Genomic DNA, 17,974 nt, shown 5'->3' with positions numbered 1-17,974 from the left:
ACATTTGTGGTGGTACTTATTTTATATGCAGGTATTTCACAATGAGAAAGTCCTGATGAAAAGAACATGGGATGAAGCAGAAGCATTATGCCAAGATCTTGGAGCACATCTTGCCAGCTTTACCCATGTGTATGAAGAGGATTTTTTGAACATGTTTTTAAACAAAACGTTTGATCGGTAAACATGTATTTATAAAATTTAATATCACCAAAGATTTTTTAAACAAAGAGAACTCTCTGTGCCTCTACATCCTCATTAACAGTGGCCAATAACTGACTTAAATCTCCCTCGCTGACTGAAGTGAAGTTGAAAATGAATTTGTTCTTCCAAAAGAAGCACAATAGCAAAATTCTAATGTAATTCCTTTTAAAGACCAGCTTTATCTGTGCCAGGGCTGGAACAAGTCTTACCATAGTCCACTATTTTTCATCATGCTCAAACCCTCCATGATAGGGTGGTCTGTTTATTAATCCTAATGATTTTTAAAGGGTCTGTTGCTGCTCCCATTGACGTCCATTGATTTGAATGGGAGTAAGACCAGGCCCTAAATTTGGAATCTTTTGATAACAAAATACATCGAAAAAGCAGAAGATGTGGTCAGATGGCATTTTACTGAGCAATGCATACCCAGGAGATTTTACTCAGTGGTTGTCCTCATAATCTTAATGCATGTGATGGTGTCTTTCTGTTGTTGCTAGCTCCCGGCTACTGAAACAGCCTATTAAACTAAATGAATTACTCCTCTATCATAAGTGGCTAGAAATTGTGCATTTTTTTGGTGAAAGTTCTGATTTCAGTCTCGCAGTATGCAGCCACAATTTGCTATATTTTTATGTCAAGATGTGCTCTGTGTGGCCCAGATCCTTATCAATACTAAGTAATAGTTTACTCTGTGAATATTCATTAAAGTCATTGTAACCACATGAGTAACTTCTCACCAGTAGGAAAAGGGGCTTCGCCATCTGACCCAATATTTTTTACATTGCCATCTTTAAATAGATAACTTGGTATTTTTTAATCAGAGAAACAGAAATTATTTTATTGATGCCAGCAACTCTGCAGAACATTCCTAAGAACTCTAATAAATACATCACAATTTGACATATCTCAATTACCAGAATTTGCTATGGATATGCAGGCTATTTGTACATTTTAAAAAGGCTTTATGAAGCTAGACAAGACAAACATATCAGCAATGTTCTTCAGCTGTTTTCTTTTTTGTCTGTCACAGGGCTGAAGAAAGACAATTCTGGATTGGATTTAATAAAAGAAACCCCTTGTCTGGAGGAACATGGGAGTGGTCTGATGGAACTCCTGTAAATACTCATATGCTATATATTCTAAGGACCTATTAAATTATTTCTGATCATGAGACCACAATTTAAAAACAAACGTTCCAAATAGCCAAACTGTATGGCCAGACAAAATGGACTCTTCCTTCACACTCATCCACTTCACTAACCGTAATCTGCTTTTGAATTAACAGATTTAGTCACATCTCTTGTGCCACATCTTAAATGGTGGCAAGTTTTGACTTTGGCACACACAGTGTGGGAATATTATTTGAAATGCTACATGGCATTCAAAAGTACTAAAGCGTTTCAAGGGCATGAAGAGACTCCCAGTAAAAAATATAATCCTTAGAATTGTATCCAGAAACATATTACAGCAAAAGCACTCTCTATACTAACGATGAAAATAAGTGCAGAACATAAATACAAAATGCAAATCATGCAACACTTTGAACACAGAGGAAAAATGACATTAGACGTGGGGCAGCCCCTGTCAGGAATGGCAAAAAGTTACTGTTTAATGCTACTCAGTTAGCTATATGAAAAAGGGTTTGAAAATGAGCAAGGAGTACTGAATAGGGCCCGGGAAGAGAGTAGCTGTGGACCCCATTTTAAGAGTTCTTCACCATACTTCAGGTACCCCAAGTTTATTAGTTTTCTAATGGTGCAACGTATACATTTCAAAACACTTACGTTTAATTTTGTATTAAAACTTTTAAACATCTTATCTGGGAATCTCGGTAAGGGCTGAGGAAAGCATTGGTCTCTTGCAGGTTGTATCTGCATTTTTACAGAGCATATATGTTGAAGATGATTCAAGAAATTGTGCTGCATACAAAGTAAATAGAACAATCCTGCCATTGCATTGCAATGGGAAGCGTGAATGGATATGCAAAATACCAAAAGGTAAGAGTTGTTAAGCTATATTTTAATTTACGTATGCTACTTATAATTAGTCATTATGTTATAATGAATCATAGAATATCAGAATTGGAAGGGACCTCAGGAGGTCATCTAGTCCAACCCCCCGCTCAAAGGAGGACCAATCCCCAGACAGATTTTTGCCCCAGATCCCTAAATGGTCCCCTCAAGGATTGAGCTCACAACCCTGGCCAATGCTCAAACCACTGAGCAATCCCTTCCCCCCCAAAGAGACAGGGGAAATGTTTCTGGGCCATAGAATGCTCTTATTCCATGCCAGAACTCTGTGTTGATGTCAATGGGAGTTCTGCTGCATAGAATGAAAGCAGGACTGTAGTACCCTTAGATTTTGGATTGAGATTGGTGTTCCATTTGCTGAATGGCCTTCAATATGCACATAGTTTAGAAATGACCTAAACTGATGAGCAGTATGTGGTGATGAATGTTTAGCTGAAAATCTAGAACAAGTGCCTTACCTTGTTGTTGAAAAATGTCATGTTAGTTTAAAAACTACGTGCCCAATATTTATTTTATTCCCTCTTGAATTTTCTACCTGACCAACAAAAGAAGTAATATAATTTTTTTTGTTAAATTCTACTATATGATTGGTGTGTGAAATATTGTTTCTTAATTATTATTTCTTTACAGGTGTTAAGCCAAAGAGTCCACAGTGGTACATAAATGGTATGAAAAAGCATGTTTTAGTTTTCACATCTTGAAAAGCTATTATGTGGAATTATATATTTAAGCTATAAGTAAAAATAATTAATAAAAGTTAAACTCCCATTAGGTAACGTTGTAAGAATTATTGATCTCATTGCTTCTATAAGGCCCAATTTTGCCACTCTTAAGGCTGATCTTCACTCGGGGAGATCAACGCTGCTGCAATTGATGCAGCAGGAATCGATTTAACGGGTCCTCACTAGACCTGCTAAATCAACAGCAGAGCGCTCTCCAGTCGACCCCGGTATGCCAGCTCTCCATGAAGAGTAAAGGAAGTTGACCAGAGAGCGTCTCCCATCGATGTAGCGCAGTGAAGACACTGGGGTAAGTCGACCTAAGCTATGTCGACTCCAGCTACATTATTCACATAGCTGAAGTAGCATAACTTAGGTCGACTTACCCCCATAGTGCAGACAAGCCCCTAGTAATAGTGGGAGTACTCAAGTAAGATACTACTCAACTAAAGATATCAGAATCTAGCCAAGAGCAGATGGTGTAGGAATTTGGTATCCTCTGAGACTCATTAAAATCAATGTGCCAAATTCTGCCTTTGCTTATATGCCATGCAGCCCCACTAATATCATTGGAGTTGCATGGGGTATGATTCAGGCCAGAATTTGGCTTAGTATCTCTGTCAGTTTATAATATATGATAGATCAAAGTTAATGAGAGGTTTTTTTATAATGGAATCTTTGTCCTGTGATATATAGTATATTTAGATAGACATTTTGTTAGTTGCAAAGAATTTTCCATGTAAGAATCGAAAGGAAGTCTTAAACCTTTTGCAACACATTTGAATCTTTTGCTTCTATTTTAGAACCACCATGGTCTTATTATCAAGGAGCAGAATACCTCTTTCATATTAGTGCCTCAGAGTGGACCATCTTTGAGTTCATCTGTGGTTGGCTTCGTGGTGAAATAGTCACAATACAATCCTCTAATGAACAAGAATTTATTCACAGTAGAATAAAACAGGTAACAAGACAAACCTTTGCAAAATTAAATGTCAGTACCAATAACATCTCTTGGAATTTCTGGTTTTCAGTTACCTTTTATAAAAAGTTGAAAGTCATATTATTTTAGAAACAATTCTGCTTATATTATTACTATTATCTTTATCTCTTACTTTATCATTATAAAGGACCATCCTGCTGTATGTTAGTAACCTTTTGGGCCGGGGGGCAGTGGTAGTTGCAGTGGTCTGAGCCAATCAAGAGACAGGTCAGCTTGCTGCGTAAGTGTCAAGAGAAACAAAAAACAGCTCCTTACTCCAAAGTTGTGGAAGTGCTTGGGAAGTGTTGAGTTCATGTAAAGGAGCTTCCCACACTGCATGCACTGTACCTATTTTATCATAAGCTTCTCCCTCTTTGTTCCACTCATCCCTCTGTGTCTGTGCAGGCCATAGGAGTTGTTGCAGCATCATTGAGTCCAAATTTGCCATCATGGTTCCTAGCTCACTCACAGACTGGGGCTATGGATGCAGTTGCATAAGGCCAGATTTGGTCTTATACAGTTGCATAACAATGCTCTCTTGTCATATAGTAAATTGTAGCTGGCCTTTGGGTAATGATACTGGAGAACATATTGAGGGCTTATCTACACAGTGGGGCAATGCACTGTATGGGGGAGTGACTTCTAAAGTGCATTAAGGTTTTTCACATTAATTGATAGAGACTGCTGGTGCTCCCTAAAGGTTCTCTAGTGTGTTTTAATGTAGTACTATTTCAAACAGCACTACTCTAAAGTGCACCAGCAGAATTTACATGGACCGATTAATGTCCAACATTAATGTGGGATGGATATATCTTTCTGCAGCTCAGCATCTCTTTCAGTTCTGGTATGTATGGGCTATTCTCCTGTCTGCAATTTTGGGGGCATTTCAATCCTGTAATACAGCCCTTGCTGGTTACGTCCCTTACTCTGGATTGCATCCATATCTTCTGTCTCAGCAGTTCAGTGGTGGTTCGCTTTGCTCCCAAGCATTTCTTTTCCAGCTTTAATTTTAATTGTTTTTTGGGAAGTAATGAGCAACCTTCCTCCCGTTCCCCTGAGCAATGTTGTGGTCTCAGTCACAGCCTCCCTACCAGACTTTTCTGCTCCTCTTCAGGCATGTCAGAGTTGCCCAGAACTCACCAGGCTAAATCAGAGTGGTATTCCCATATGTGAGGCAGCATTTATAGGTTCTCCAGAGGGTGAATTATGACCTGCCTGTTCACAGCCAGCCAACCCTCGCTCTGCCAGAGCACAGGGCCTTAGAGTTGGACTGGCATGTCGGGTTCCCCACCCTGAGGAGCTGCGACTCTAATGCAGAAAAGCCCAATGTGCAGACGCAGAACATGTCAGGGAGAGAATCCAAGACAAGGGGAATGCTAGTCAGTCAGCTTTGGGGGCAAGTCCCAGCACAGACCTGGGCCATAAGGAAAAAACCCTTAAGGGGCACCATGTCATTCCCGCCTTCTCACACACACACCCAACCCCCAGATAACGAAGTGCATCCTAAGCTCCTTGGGGAAAGAGGCAGGCTTCTACACAACTCCCCTTCTTCCCAACAGCAAATCCAAGGACTCTGGCAATGAGACCTCATCTCCCAGGCACGGTGCCATATTTGGCTATACCTCGCAAGACAGTCACTCCAAACAAATCCTGTGCTCCTCCAAATTCACAGGTGCTCCCCTGTTTGTGGGAAAATTGGAGTGTGGTGGATGGTGCGTCCAAACCAAAACCATCCCTCTCCTCCCCACACAGTCACTATCCTGTCTGCTAGATGAGTTGGCAACTTTAACAGGAACCTCATTGTGTGTTCCATTTTGACAAGGTGCTGGTAAGGACCCCAGAATCTTTCTTGCCAACGGTGAACTCATCTTCTCATGTCTCAAAGGAGATGATTCATCATTCTGTCCAAAACCATAGCCTCCTACAGAAAAGCTGTGGGGTAATATGGATGGTTCATAAATCACTAAGGATCTTTATCAAATGTAATGAATCAACAAGAAGACTGGGCTTCTTGTTCAAGAACTTTCATCCAAAGTGCCAAGGGCTCTTGCTACTGAAACTATCCCTGGACAGATGGATCAGGTTATGTATGCATTGTAGAGGCATAGAAGACATCAGGTTCATCTGTTGCTGGTGAAGTCAAGCACCTTTCATGAGGTTTATGATGACTGCATGAGCAGAAAGAATCTGTGTTTTCGTTGCAGAGATCTACAGGGCAGCAGCATGGTTCTCTGTTAACACCTCTATTGGATACTACAAGGTGGATTTTCTATCCTCTTCAGAGGCCTCCTTTGGCCAGAAGGTGCTACATGCCACTTTAGCAATTAATTTTGGGAGGTGCTTTCCATATCTCATTTGACTTTATTATTCCTCCCTATTTCTGTTCACTGCTTGTTATTTCTCATACATTTCATGAGAAACACTGGGCTGCAGAATGGGCAATTTCATACTCGATAATTTCCTTTCTGATAGCAGCATCTTCCACAACTCTACCTTCCCTGAATGGTTTCTTACCCAAGGAGCGAAATTTAATTTTTATATCTACAATTTGTAGGCCTGTTACATGGTTTACTGGTTGGCATTGGAGCTATTGTTGTTAATCATATTCTATAAGGCTTTTATACAGCTTGGAATGAATCATGTGATGGCAAGCTGGAGAAGGGGACCTGACCAGCTGGGGTTGTTATAGCAGCATTGAACTGCACCCAGAAACTGCAGACAGCAGGGCAATAGCTCGTATGTATAAGAACTGAGGGAGATGCTGCTAGCAGACAGGAAATTATCAGGTAAGAAATTTCTCCTGAATGCTTTGAAGTCCTCTTCTTAAGCATACATCTCTAAAGAGGTAATTGAAGGGCTGTAGTTACTCCTCAGCAGTGCTGAGCAGGAATCGGTAATGCACAAGCTTCCCACTCATTAAGCAGCTCCAAAGCTGGCTGCTTTAGCCCTTGCACAACAGATCAACTTTTCCTATGAATAGGCCAGTCCAGGGTGTCACTCCCAACTCCCATTCTTTAGAATGCTGCATATGATTTCTTCAGAATTAGAGCCCTTTGTTACTAAGGTAATTTGTATGAAAACCGGATTTTTGCTTCTAAATTATCATAATTCTCATTTGTATATGAAATCAGAATCTCCATAGCAATCGTTGTGATGTAATAAGCAGATTATTATTATTATTTTAAATGGAAGAAATAGCTGCAGAAATAGATGAATTCCCAAGAAACAAAGAGCCTGTTTTCATTTAAATGTCCTTAGTAATAAAGAATGAAGGAAGAAAAAAAAAAACACATAATAGCTATGATTCTGGTGCCTTAGTCAGAGCAATGCTACACTCTGCAGCACTAATTTAAAAGATCACCGACTATTGCTGAGCCAAAAAGATATCAAGCTGTAATTGTTTACTGTCTACTTTTACTTTCAGCATGTAAAGTCCTCTCTGCTTTTACCTTAAAAAGTAAAACAAACACTTAAGCAGATTGTTTCTTAATGCAATAGGATTTTTTTAAGCTTTCAATGATTTACTAGCCTGTTTTCATCTGTAGTAGACAGTGAGAATTTTCACGCAAAATATATTGAAAATGAATTTAAACAGGGATAGGTTGTAATGAAAGAACATCTTATCCTTGTATACATTGTACAGCAGATGTTTCAATCACCAGGTCTATTGCTTCTTATTATAGTTTATGCTCTGTTGAGATTATAACTTGGTTTTACTTAAAATATATATTTTATTCATGAAGTATATATAACGCTTACAAAATATTTTTCTGACTTAAAATCATTTTTAAAATGGTAAATCAAAATGATTATATGAAGATGATTTTACTTAACCATTTTTTAAAATAACATTTTTTCATTTTAAAAACAAATAGTGGATATTTATTAATGGGTTGTCAAAAGAATAAGACAAGTTTTAAAGTCATGTTGCATGTAATACTGACTTTACCAGTATATCCTTCAAGGATCTAGGTAAAAAGAGGATTTGCAATTTTGTGTTTACAAAAAAAGAGGCAGATTCTGCTCTCAAGTCTAATTAAATTATTAATGTAAATTTAATGTATATAAATAATCTAGAGTAACTCAACTTAATTCACTGGTTTTATGTCGGATTATGAGCATGATCCCATGTGGTATTGAGTGCCCTCAGTTCATATTTACTTCAGCAGGAGTCAAGATTGCTCAGCATCTCACAGGAGGCACTCAGCTCCTTGGAGGATCGGGTAATACTTGCCAATCAGGCCTTGTCTGCACTGGGGAAACATCAAATTGTTAAAACCAGCTGGAGCTGCAGGCAGCAGAACTATTCCTGTAACTGGTTTAGTTAAACCTCAGTTATAAAAACAGTTCTGGCCATCAGAGTCTTGTCTACACCGGAGCTCCAACTAGTTTTAAAGCCCAGTATAGCCAAGTGTTCTTGAGCTATAGTAGCTTCTACATGAAATACTGGACTTAATCCTGTTCTCTTCAGAGTGAATTGGAAGTTTTACCATTGACTTCAGTGGTAGCAGGAGCATGGGCAACTATAATTAAAGTTGTAAAACGTTTGAATGGAATTAATGTGGTCCTTGCACTGATCACAATCAGGCATGAGAAACTTTTTTGAAGATATTTCAAGGTGTGACAAGGAGAATTGAAATTCCACATGTCTCAACACATCCCTGAAACTACAAGGCCTGGGCTGAATGTTAGCCAGCACCCGCGGCACTCCCAGAGCACTCCCGGCCCAAGTTTTAGTTAGGGGTATATAGTACAAGTCACGGACAGGTCACGGGCTGTGAATTTTTGTTTACTGCCCGTGACCTGTCCATGACTTTTACTAAAAATACCTGTGACTAAAATGTAGCCTTATCTATAAACACTCAACAATCATGTCATCCCAGAAGTGGTCCCCACCCACAGTTCGGGGAGAGACATGTTGGCAGGGCAGTGAGTAGAAGCTTACATTGTTGCTGTCTGTATTGTATCTGTTCTCTGGATTAAAAGGAACACCTCACTCACTCTGAAATCTGTAATGTAGAACTGTAATAATAAAGCCGTTAAAAATGTGATGTAACCAACTTGCAAACTTTAATGACTGTTTAACATTATTTTAATACTAAAAGGGAATGTTTGCATTTTAAAAGTTAAATAAATTACCCGTTTTTTAAAAAAAAATATCTTAAGTAAACAAAACAAGTTCAGGTTCAGACCTGTGTAGCAATTTTCAGGTCACAGCACAGTTTTACAAACAAGCTATAAATCCCTAAAATTGGCAATTTATCCTCTGTAAATCGGAGATCCAAATGCAAACTCAGGGCCAAATCTTGCTGTCCTTGCATGAATAGTCTCAGTGAAGTAAATGGGCCTACTCATATAAATTAAGGCAAACAGGGTTTGGACTGGATGTTGCTCCCGTTGACCTTGGTGGGAGTAGGACTGGGTCTTAGGTGTTGTTTATGCTTTACTAGGAGAACTATATGTAATTAAACACTGGTAAAAAAAAAAAATTCTTACAGCTATCAAAAAATGACATACGCTGGTGGATTGGATTGCACTCTGAAGTATCTAGTGATGGATTTCGGTAAGAATGTACTAAAGTGTGCTTGAGATTTTTGCTTTGTTTTGTCGGGGTTTTTTTGTTTTTGTTTTTTAAATTGAAATATCTTGTTTACAAGTTGTCCTTCAGTTTGTCAAAATAAGACTGTGTTTTATGACTGCATGGGGTGTCAAGGATCCACTTAGGTTATTGGGGGCGGGCTGTAATTCAGAATTTATTACTGTTTTTTCCCATTTTAACAGTATTTCTACTGAAAGGGCTATGATGGACATAACACAACAATGTGAATAGGGGTTTTTGTGAGCTAATTAAGGGACGTTTTCTATCCTCTATCTGTTTGGTGGCATTTATTAATGTAGTGGCAATTTGAGGGGTGGAAAAAAGAAGAGAATGTCACTAAATGTTTAATAAAAACAACAAGGAGTCCGGTGGCACCTTAAAGACTAACAGATTTATTTGCGCATAAATATTTATTTTTTCGTGGGTAAAAAACCCACTTCTTCAGATTCATGGAGTGAAAATTACAGATGCAGGCATTATTATACTGACACATGAAGACTAAATGTTTAATGTTTCTATGCAGGTGGAGAGATGGGTCACCATTAGTATATGAGAACTGGAATGAAGGAAAAGAAAGATCTGTGCGCACACAAGGTGAAAGATGTGGCTTCATTTCATCACAGACAGGTCAATATTACATTTCCCTTTGTTGCATTAATCAAAAACTAATCGTTTTATGGGCCTAAAGGGGTTATTGCACATTTTATTGCTAAATTAGATTGAGGTTTATATTTCTCTAGAACATGCAAAATAACCCACAATCTATTTTTTTTTTTCAGTAAGTGAACTCTAGATCAGGGGAGGTCAAACTACGGTCCTCGGGCCAGATCCGGCCCGTCAGGGTTTTCAGTCCAGCCCACAGGATTGCCAGCCCTGTGGCACAGCAGGGCTAAGGCAGCCTCCTTGCCCGCCCTGACCCCATGCCACTCCCAGAAGCAGCCGGCACCACATCCCCCTTGGGGGGGGCGGGGCCGAGGGCTCCGTGCGCTGCACTCACTGGCAGGCACCGCCCCCCGCAGCTCCCATTGGCCGGGAACAGGGAACCGTGGCCAATGGGAGCTTCGGGGGTGGTACCCACAGGCCTAAGCCCCCTAACCCCCTACGTTGAGCCCCTTGCCGTATCCCTCCTGCACCCCAACCCCCTGCCCTGAGCCCACTCCTGAACACCACATCCCCTCCTGCACCCCAACCCCCTGCCCTGAGCCCCTTCCTGCACACCGAACCCCTCCTGCACCCCAACCCCCTGCCCTGAGCCCCTTCTTGCACACCGCACCCCCTCCCATATCCCACACTCCCTTCTGCACCCCAATCCCCTGCCCCAGCCCTACATTCATGGCCCTGCATACAATTTTCCCACCCAGATGTGGGCCAAAAAGTTTGCCCATCCCTGCTCTAGATAGTGACACTCCTATTTGGAACAAAGTAATAGCAAAATAACCTGAACATATTCCCAGAGACTGACTCAAAGCATCTAAAACAAATATTAAAAGTTCCAAATTTTTAATATCAAAATTATAAATAATCCAGTCATACAATGAATCTTCAGTGCATATTAGAAATTTTTCTTGCACTGCCAGTTTTCAGCAGTTGGATTGATTTAGTAATGGTTTTTAATACTTTTGTAAGCTGTAGTTATGCCAACACAAAACTTTACTAACTCAGTGCTCTAGCTTGGTTTTGGTTCTTTAGCCAATTTGCTTAAGGATTGTTGGCACAATGTTTTGTTATTCCCTTGTCAGCTCCTTGCATCATTAGCTGGATCTATATTTTTGCTACTGTTATCAAAATTATAGTGTTGCCAACTCAGAATTTTATCATGAATCTTGTGATATTGGATGTTTTTCTTAAAGCCCCAGCTCCTGATGTCATTTGGTAACTTAAGAGTCTCAGCTTTGGTTTTTTTTTATTAAATTAAATTAACTTTGTAGCCCTTGTGGCAATGGAGAAAAGCTAAAAATTGTAACGAGGTGATCCCTAGGCTCAAAAAGCAGAAGTCAAATTTTAAAAAGAACCTAAAATGTATTATTTTTAATAATCTCATTATTTTTTGGGATCTTACTTATAATTTGGGGGGTTGGCAATACTGTAAGTTCCAGGTGTCAACCAAAAGGATGTTTGCTGTTTGTCAAAATAGATTCAGTGTTGAGAGTAGGCTGAGTGGCAAAGTTGTGTAGTTTTGTTACCTTGTAAGAGCAGTGTTTTGACGTGACGATGAGAGCAACCAAAGGTGAAATATGTAGGCAAGTGGTATTACTATTTACCGGAGGGGCACATGGATTGCATCAACTATGGTAGTATCCGCTGCTCCATCATGGAGTAACCAAGGTACTGCTGTGTTTTGAGAGAGAGCATGGCTGTCCTCATGGCCAAAAGTGAAGATGTTTAGTAGAGCTTGCAAGAAAGAGAACAGATGAAATCAGACAAAACAGGACTCTTAGGTTGAGTTTGAAATGAGACCCTGTGATTATTTACTTTTTTTTATTTTCTAGTATGGGTCATCACAGTCTACCAACACAATCAGGAATATTTTAGAGCATAGTAGCTGAATTGAGCTGGGGCTCCACTCCTGCTACTCCCCAGGGAGCTGCTGATGCTCAGCACCTCTGAGCATCAGCCCCTCTATGTTGTATAATTCTCAGCAATAAATTGCCACTAGAGGGTTGCACACTTCATTGCTCATGTAATTCAAGTTGTGTGTTATCCAACTTACGTGTAAATTTAGGTGAGGGTGAAGGGGTGAGACTGGCCAGAGAGTGGGCAAGGAGCTTGTAGGGGGGGAGGGGCATAGCAGGGGGGTGAAAGGAGCAATTTGCCTGCCTGAAGGTGGGGGCTGGCTGGCCGGCCAGATTGGCAGGGGTAGGGGGGAAGGGCAAGAGGCCCGGCTTGGGGAACTGGCCAAGGTGGGAGCAAGGGCCCCAGAATGGTGTACAGCTCAATCTACATAAGCAAGGAAATGTGTAGCCCTCAAGTAAGCTTCTGTTTGTGATATTTGTAGACAGCAGCAGAGAGCGACAGGGAGCTTCCTCTACCTCCAGCACCAAATGGGCAGTCTGTGGGTTTGTTTTTAGTGAAAATCAAACTTTTCTGGTTTTCCAATTTTGGAATTTGGGAATTGACCAGATGCAGTTTTCAAAAGTCATTGTGTTATACAGATTTGAGCTGGTTTAAAAATTTCCATTGACAGTTTTGTTGAAATTGAAATGGTTAGCAGAAACATGTTGATTCTGACAAATTTTCAACAGAAATAAGTCTAAATGTTTCACTTTGATAGTGCTGAAATATTTTTGTTTTGATTCCTTTTGTTCATATTATATTAAAATATTTAAATAGTATATTTAATATGAATATATATTTAATATTTTAGTATAATATAAAAACTAAATGAATTAAAATGATAGAAACAAAACACTTCAGCTCTATTGAAATAAAATATTTCAAAATGATCCCAAATCAATTTTTTTCTGAATTTTCATTTCACAGCAAATCTCAAAATTTCAGCTTTTTGTTCCAATTCAGAATGAAAACAAAATTGAAAATGTCAGTATTTCCAGCGGAATGTAAATTCCAGTTCTTGGCCACCTCTAATATAGAAAGACATACAGAGAAATACCATTGAGTCGAATGTAGAGCCTTGTGTCATTTGGCCAATAAATTTATAGCAATATTAACAATAACATCTGAGAAATAGTAATTTTTAGTCATCAAATTGATGTACATAGCAACTTTTCTAACATGAATGTAACAACATAATTTCTATAATTATTTTTCACAGGACTCTGGGGTGATGAAAACTGTACCATTTCTCTTCCTTCTATTTGTAAGCGTAAAATTGTATGGATAATAGAGAGAGAAATTCTAAAAAACCAGAACCAGCAAGGAGTATGTCCCAAAGGATGGCTGTACTTTGGATTCAAGGTAAAAAAAAATATATTTTTGTTTATTCAAAACCCATTACAAATGTATGATAGTGAGTGGACTATTAAGGATGTTACAAATTATTGAAGATACTGTTTTCCTTTTTGACAACAGGCGTTTTAGGCATATAAATATAGGCCCCAATTCTGCAAATGATTATGCTGACCAGTACTTCTATACACAAGTAGTCCCATTTAAGTTATAGAATGTTTTGACTTTGCTGAGTAAAATGCGAGTGCTTGTGTGTGAAGTTACTCGTGTTTTTGTGTCACATATATTCAGTGTCTGCAGGATTGGGGCCTTAGCCTGTTCCATACCCCAATTAAGACATATGCACTAAGAAGGCTTTTATTGCCTAGGAATGTGATTCCAATGTGACAAGAAGACTGTGTGCTAAATGGAGCCCTGTATTTTTCCTTCAGAAATTGTCACATTCCTGTACATGTTGTTACAATAATGTTCAGAAAAGATTATAAACCTAAGTCTATTCACACACTAGAGTTGCAGTGATAAAATTTTCTTTCGGTTTATATTAAACCTGTGTATTCTGTAACCCCGGGACAGACAGGTAGCCAGACTCATCCCTGGTTAAACTCCACTGACTTTGGGGGTAAATTTGGCCCAAGGAACATTTCACCTTTAAACTGGTTTGAATCCAGCCCTGATCGGTTGTGACTGAAAATTAATACCAAGAATGTAAAAGAGATGTGTTTATGTAAATAAATGTTTACTTTTCAGTGACCTGTTTGAATTGATTTGATGGCTTCAGCCCAGTTCCTGGTGGGCAGTTGTCCACATCACAGTATTCATGACCCAGCTGACCTTGATTTTTCACTCTTGTTGACAGTCTTGGCAGAGAGGCCTAGATACTGAAAGAGCATGGACACTGCCCTGCCCTGTCTCCCTTTGAAATGATTGTCATTCTTGCTTAGGGTTCAAACACAGTGGCAGGCCATTGCCTTTGTTGTACCTATTCTGTGGGTAATCAGAAGACTATAGTCTTCAGGACTGTCAATACAGCACCTTTAACAATCACCAACCTCATTTTAAAATGTAAAAAATTTAAACATTTTTTGCTTTTGGGAATAGTGCTTTTTGATACAAATTCCAAAGGATCCAGACCATCTGACGAACTGGTATTCTGCGCAAACTTTCTGCAGTGAACAGGATGGGTCACTAGCTTCTATTGAAAATGAAGTAGAACAAGGTACTTTACTGACCATACTGTATTGCATTATAATAAAGATGACACTTTATTTATTTTATTAGTAAAGTAAAGCATAATCTTAATTACAGGACTGGGAATTAAGAACACTCACATTCCAAACCTGGCTATGCTACTAACTCTCTCAAGTGATTTTGAACAATCTTTTTAAAATCTCCATTCCTCAGTTTCTCAAACTATGAAACAGGGATAATATTTCCTTGTGTTCCTCAAAAGTGTATTTTGAGGATTAGTTATTGTTTGCACAACACTTTGTGCTTACATACAAAGGTGATGCATGAATTAGAAATGCCAAAGATAGAGGGATACATTTTTAAAGATTGCTTTATAAAATTCCTATATTAGGAAAACAACATTATAATATTGTAAAATCTACCTAATTAAAAATAATGGTAATAATGATGAAAAGCTAGTATCCTTGTTACATGAATGTAGTGCATTGGGTCTTATCTGCACTATATTAGATTGTCTTTTTATAGACTCTACTTTGGACTGGTCAGAGTAACAAACACTTGTGCACTTGGCACTTTTTATATTCCCTGTTCAAAAAAGTCCCAGGTTAAAATTTGTCATGTGTGTAAAGGTTTTTTTAGTTGAACTAAAAATCTAGCCATCAAGCTTTGTTACACAGTCTAATTTTTAACTACCATGGAGAAATGCATGTTCAGTGAAACAGTCATATCAAAAAACTAAAATTGTTCCAACTGCTATGGGAACCTCTTCAACCCTAATTAGATAATGGTCTAGATCCTGACCCCACTGAAGTCGATCAGTACCAGGAAATTTAAGATTAGATGGAAATGAAATGCTGCTAGTGCTCTTTCCTTCTAATAAGGACAATACCTATGAAATGACATTGGCTGGTAATTAAGTTGGCTTACAATAACGTACGTGTTAAAATTCATGCTTTCTTTTTGCAGCTTTCATAACAATGAATCTGTTTGGACAGAAGACTAGTGTTTGGATAGGTCTGCAGAGTGATGATTATGAAAAATGGGTGAATGAACATCCGAAGTTATATTCCAATTGGTCTCCAGTTGAAGTAGTTCATGTAAGTTTTATAAAATGTGTTTTGTGGGGAGGTGTTGTTTTGTACATAATAATAAATGATTTTTTAAAAGGATAGGGCCTGATTTTTGACAGGGGCTCAACCTGGGCTCACTTTTGCACACCCGAATAATGGAGGGTACAGTTTCATAGGTCCAATTAAATGTGGGCAAAAATGATCCTCTGTAGACATCTAGCTATTTGATTTACACCGCCAATGGGGTAGACGCACATATCAAATCATTTACTCCTACAGCTATTTACAGGCACAAAATTGGGGGCATAACAAGTGGTAATGAGTTTTTAAAATCTGCTCCAAAGCGACTGGGGAATCAAAATTATCATGAAGTATACTGTGCAGTGTATTGCTTTATGCATAGAGAAATATTTAGTTAGTTCTGATTTCACATTCTTTCAACTGAATTATGCAAAATTTTCATTATGATGTTTCAATTTTTAATTATGATGTTGTACATTGGAATGTTCATGTTTAGTAACTGTCAGCTGGTTAATCTTCTGCGTGCTTTCTCTTGTAATGATTTTTATTTTAATCAGTTAAGAGTTGGTTTTTAGGCAGTGTTTATTCATTATCATGATATATGTTTATTACAGGGTCAGAGATATAACAGTGCTAATATTCAAGAACAAGTTCCATTGTGTACCTTGGTATCAAATAACCCTAATTTTCATTTTACGGGAAAATGGTACTTAGAAAGCTGTCAGAAAAATTATGGTTTTATCTGCCAAAAGACTCAAGGTAAGGATTTGTTTCTGTTTTACTCTCACCCCTCTCCATTGTTAATTAACTTACTCACTTTCTTCTCTCTCAGCTGTGGTATGTTGTATAAATTCTTTATAAACCGTGGAATGTAAATTACCTCTTACATGGTTTCATGTCAACAGCCTAAAACTACAATTATCTGTAGCATTTTGGATAAATCAACATTGCTACATGAGCAATACCAAGAGTACTATCTTTGTTTTTTTCTTCTGGCTATACATTGCATATCTTAGATCATGGAGGGGAACAGGTATTTGGGGTGATGCATAACTTGGAGTAATGGTATGAAATTTAGACTAACCATCAGAAAAAACTACTGACAATGAGATTCAGTAGGAGACCTGTAAAACTGGATTAGAGAAAACTTTAGGAAAAAGTACTGTAGAGAACAATCCACACAGACAGGAAGATAGACTAGAAGACCTAATATAGTTGGGTTTTTTCCATAGATTCCAAGGCCAGCAGGGACCATTGTAATCTTCTAGTGTGACCTTCTGTATAACGCAGGCGTAGAACTTCTGCAAAATAATTCCTAGAGTGTATCTTTTAGAAAAAACATCCCATCTTGATTTAAATATTGGGACCCCCATTAGAAACACTGCCGTTTGATTCCCCATTTACAATTACTTTTTTGAGACCTATCATTTAGCCAGCTTTTAATCCATTTAATGTGTCCCATGTTATTTTTATTACAGAGACAAGGTGGCTGAGGTAATATCTTTTATTGAACCAACTTCTCTTGTTGAAAGAGACAAACTTTAGAGCTACACATAGCTTTTCTCACTTGGGATGGGTCATTTAGTCATTTGTTCAGAGCTTCGTTTGTAGAAACGTTACTCCAGAGGGAAGAAGCAGGAATGAAGACAAAATGGAGATGATGCAGCTGCCCTTTATATTCTTTTGCCATGTGGCTTGTACTTCCTTTGTCCCAAACACAAGCTGCCCAGCACATGGCATGGATAAGCCTTAGAATTCTGTCCATACGGATACCAAATGCCTTGCTGACTCATGAAGTGTATTCCCAGGTTCCTTTCAATGGGTTCATTGTACAGTTGATTACCCTTGAAGGGCCATCGAACAGGCTAGGCACTGCTGATGCTAATCTGTCTGGGGACGTCACACAGAAACACAGCACAAGTTTGGAAATACAGATATACTTCACCATACAAAGGTGATACAAAAATATAAACAAGATGATCATACTTGGCAAATTATAACATTTTCGCTATTTTTATAGCTGCCTTCACTTCCCCTCTAAACATGTTGGTATTTTTCTACCAGTAGGGCCTTCTTCCTTGATTGTGGGCATCCAATAAAGAGTTCCTGAATAATTCCCAATTATCATTCACATTTTTCTGATTTTAAATTCTTCCTCCCAACTGATTTGGCTCATAAGTGTTTTCAGCTTTGTGCAATTGATCTTTTTTTCTCCCTCTCATCTGATTCTGTTACCGTTCTATCCATTTGCCAGAATCAGT

At 38.6% G+C, this 17,974-nt stretch overlaps 1 protein-coding gene across 2 annotated transcripts in view; it reads left to right on the top strand.

Moving 5' to 3' along the window:
- The window catches only part of PLA2R1 (phospholipase A2 receptor 1), an 81,493-nt gene that overhangs the window by 49,908 nt on the left and 13,611 nt on the right, over positions 1 to 17,974 (top strand). For both annotated transcript variants that reach the window (XM_065413477.1, XM_065413476.1), the window contains exons 13-23: positions 32 to 177; positions 1,232 to 1,316; positions 2,066 to 2,198; positions 2,862 to 2,897; positions 3,754 to 3,911; positions 9,428 to 9,492; positions 10,052 to 10,155; positions 13,301 to 13,443; positions 14,533 to 14,650; positions 15,589 to 15,719; positions 16,328 to 16,472. In XM_065413477.1, the coding sequence (XP_065269549.1) occupies positions 32 to 177; positions 1,232 to 1,316; positions 2,066 to 2,198; positions 2,862 to 2,897; positions 3,754 to 3,911; positions 9,428 to 9,492; positions 10,052 to 10,155; positions 13,301 to 13,443; positions 14,533 to 14,650; positions 15,589 to 15,719; positions 16,328 to 16,472 (1,264 nt within the window). The remainder of the gene's footprint in view (positions 1 to 31; positions 178 to 1,231; positions 1,317 to 2,065; positions 2,199 to 2,861; positions 2,898 to 3,753; positions 3,912 to 9,427; positions 9,493 to 10,051; positions 10,156 to 13,300; positions 13,444 to 14,532; positions 14,651 to 15,588; positions 15,720 to 16,327; positions 16,473 to 17,974) is intronic.

The sequence above is a fragment of the Emys orbicularis genome, chromosome 11 (assembly GCF_028017835.1).
Source record: "Emys orbicularis isolate rEmyOrb1 chromosome 11, rEmyOrb1.hap1, whole genome shotgun sequence".
NCBI classification, from domain to species: domain Eukaryota; kingdom Metazoa; phylum Chordata; order Testudines; family Emydidae; genus Emys; species Emys orbicularis.
This window is presented reverse-complemented; position numbering and strand designations above follow the sequence as displayed.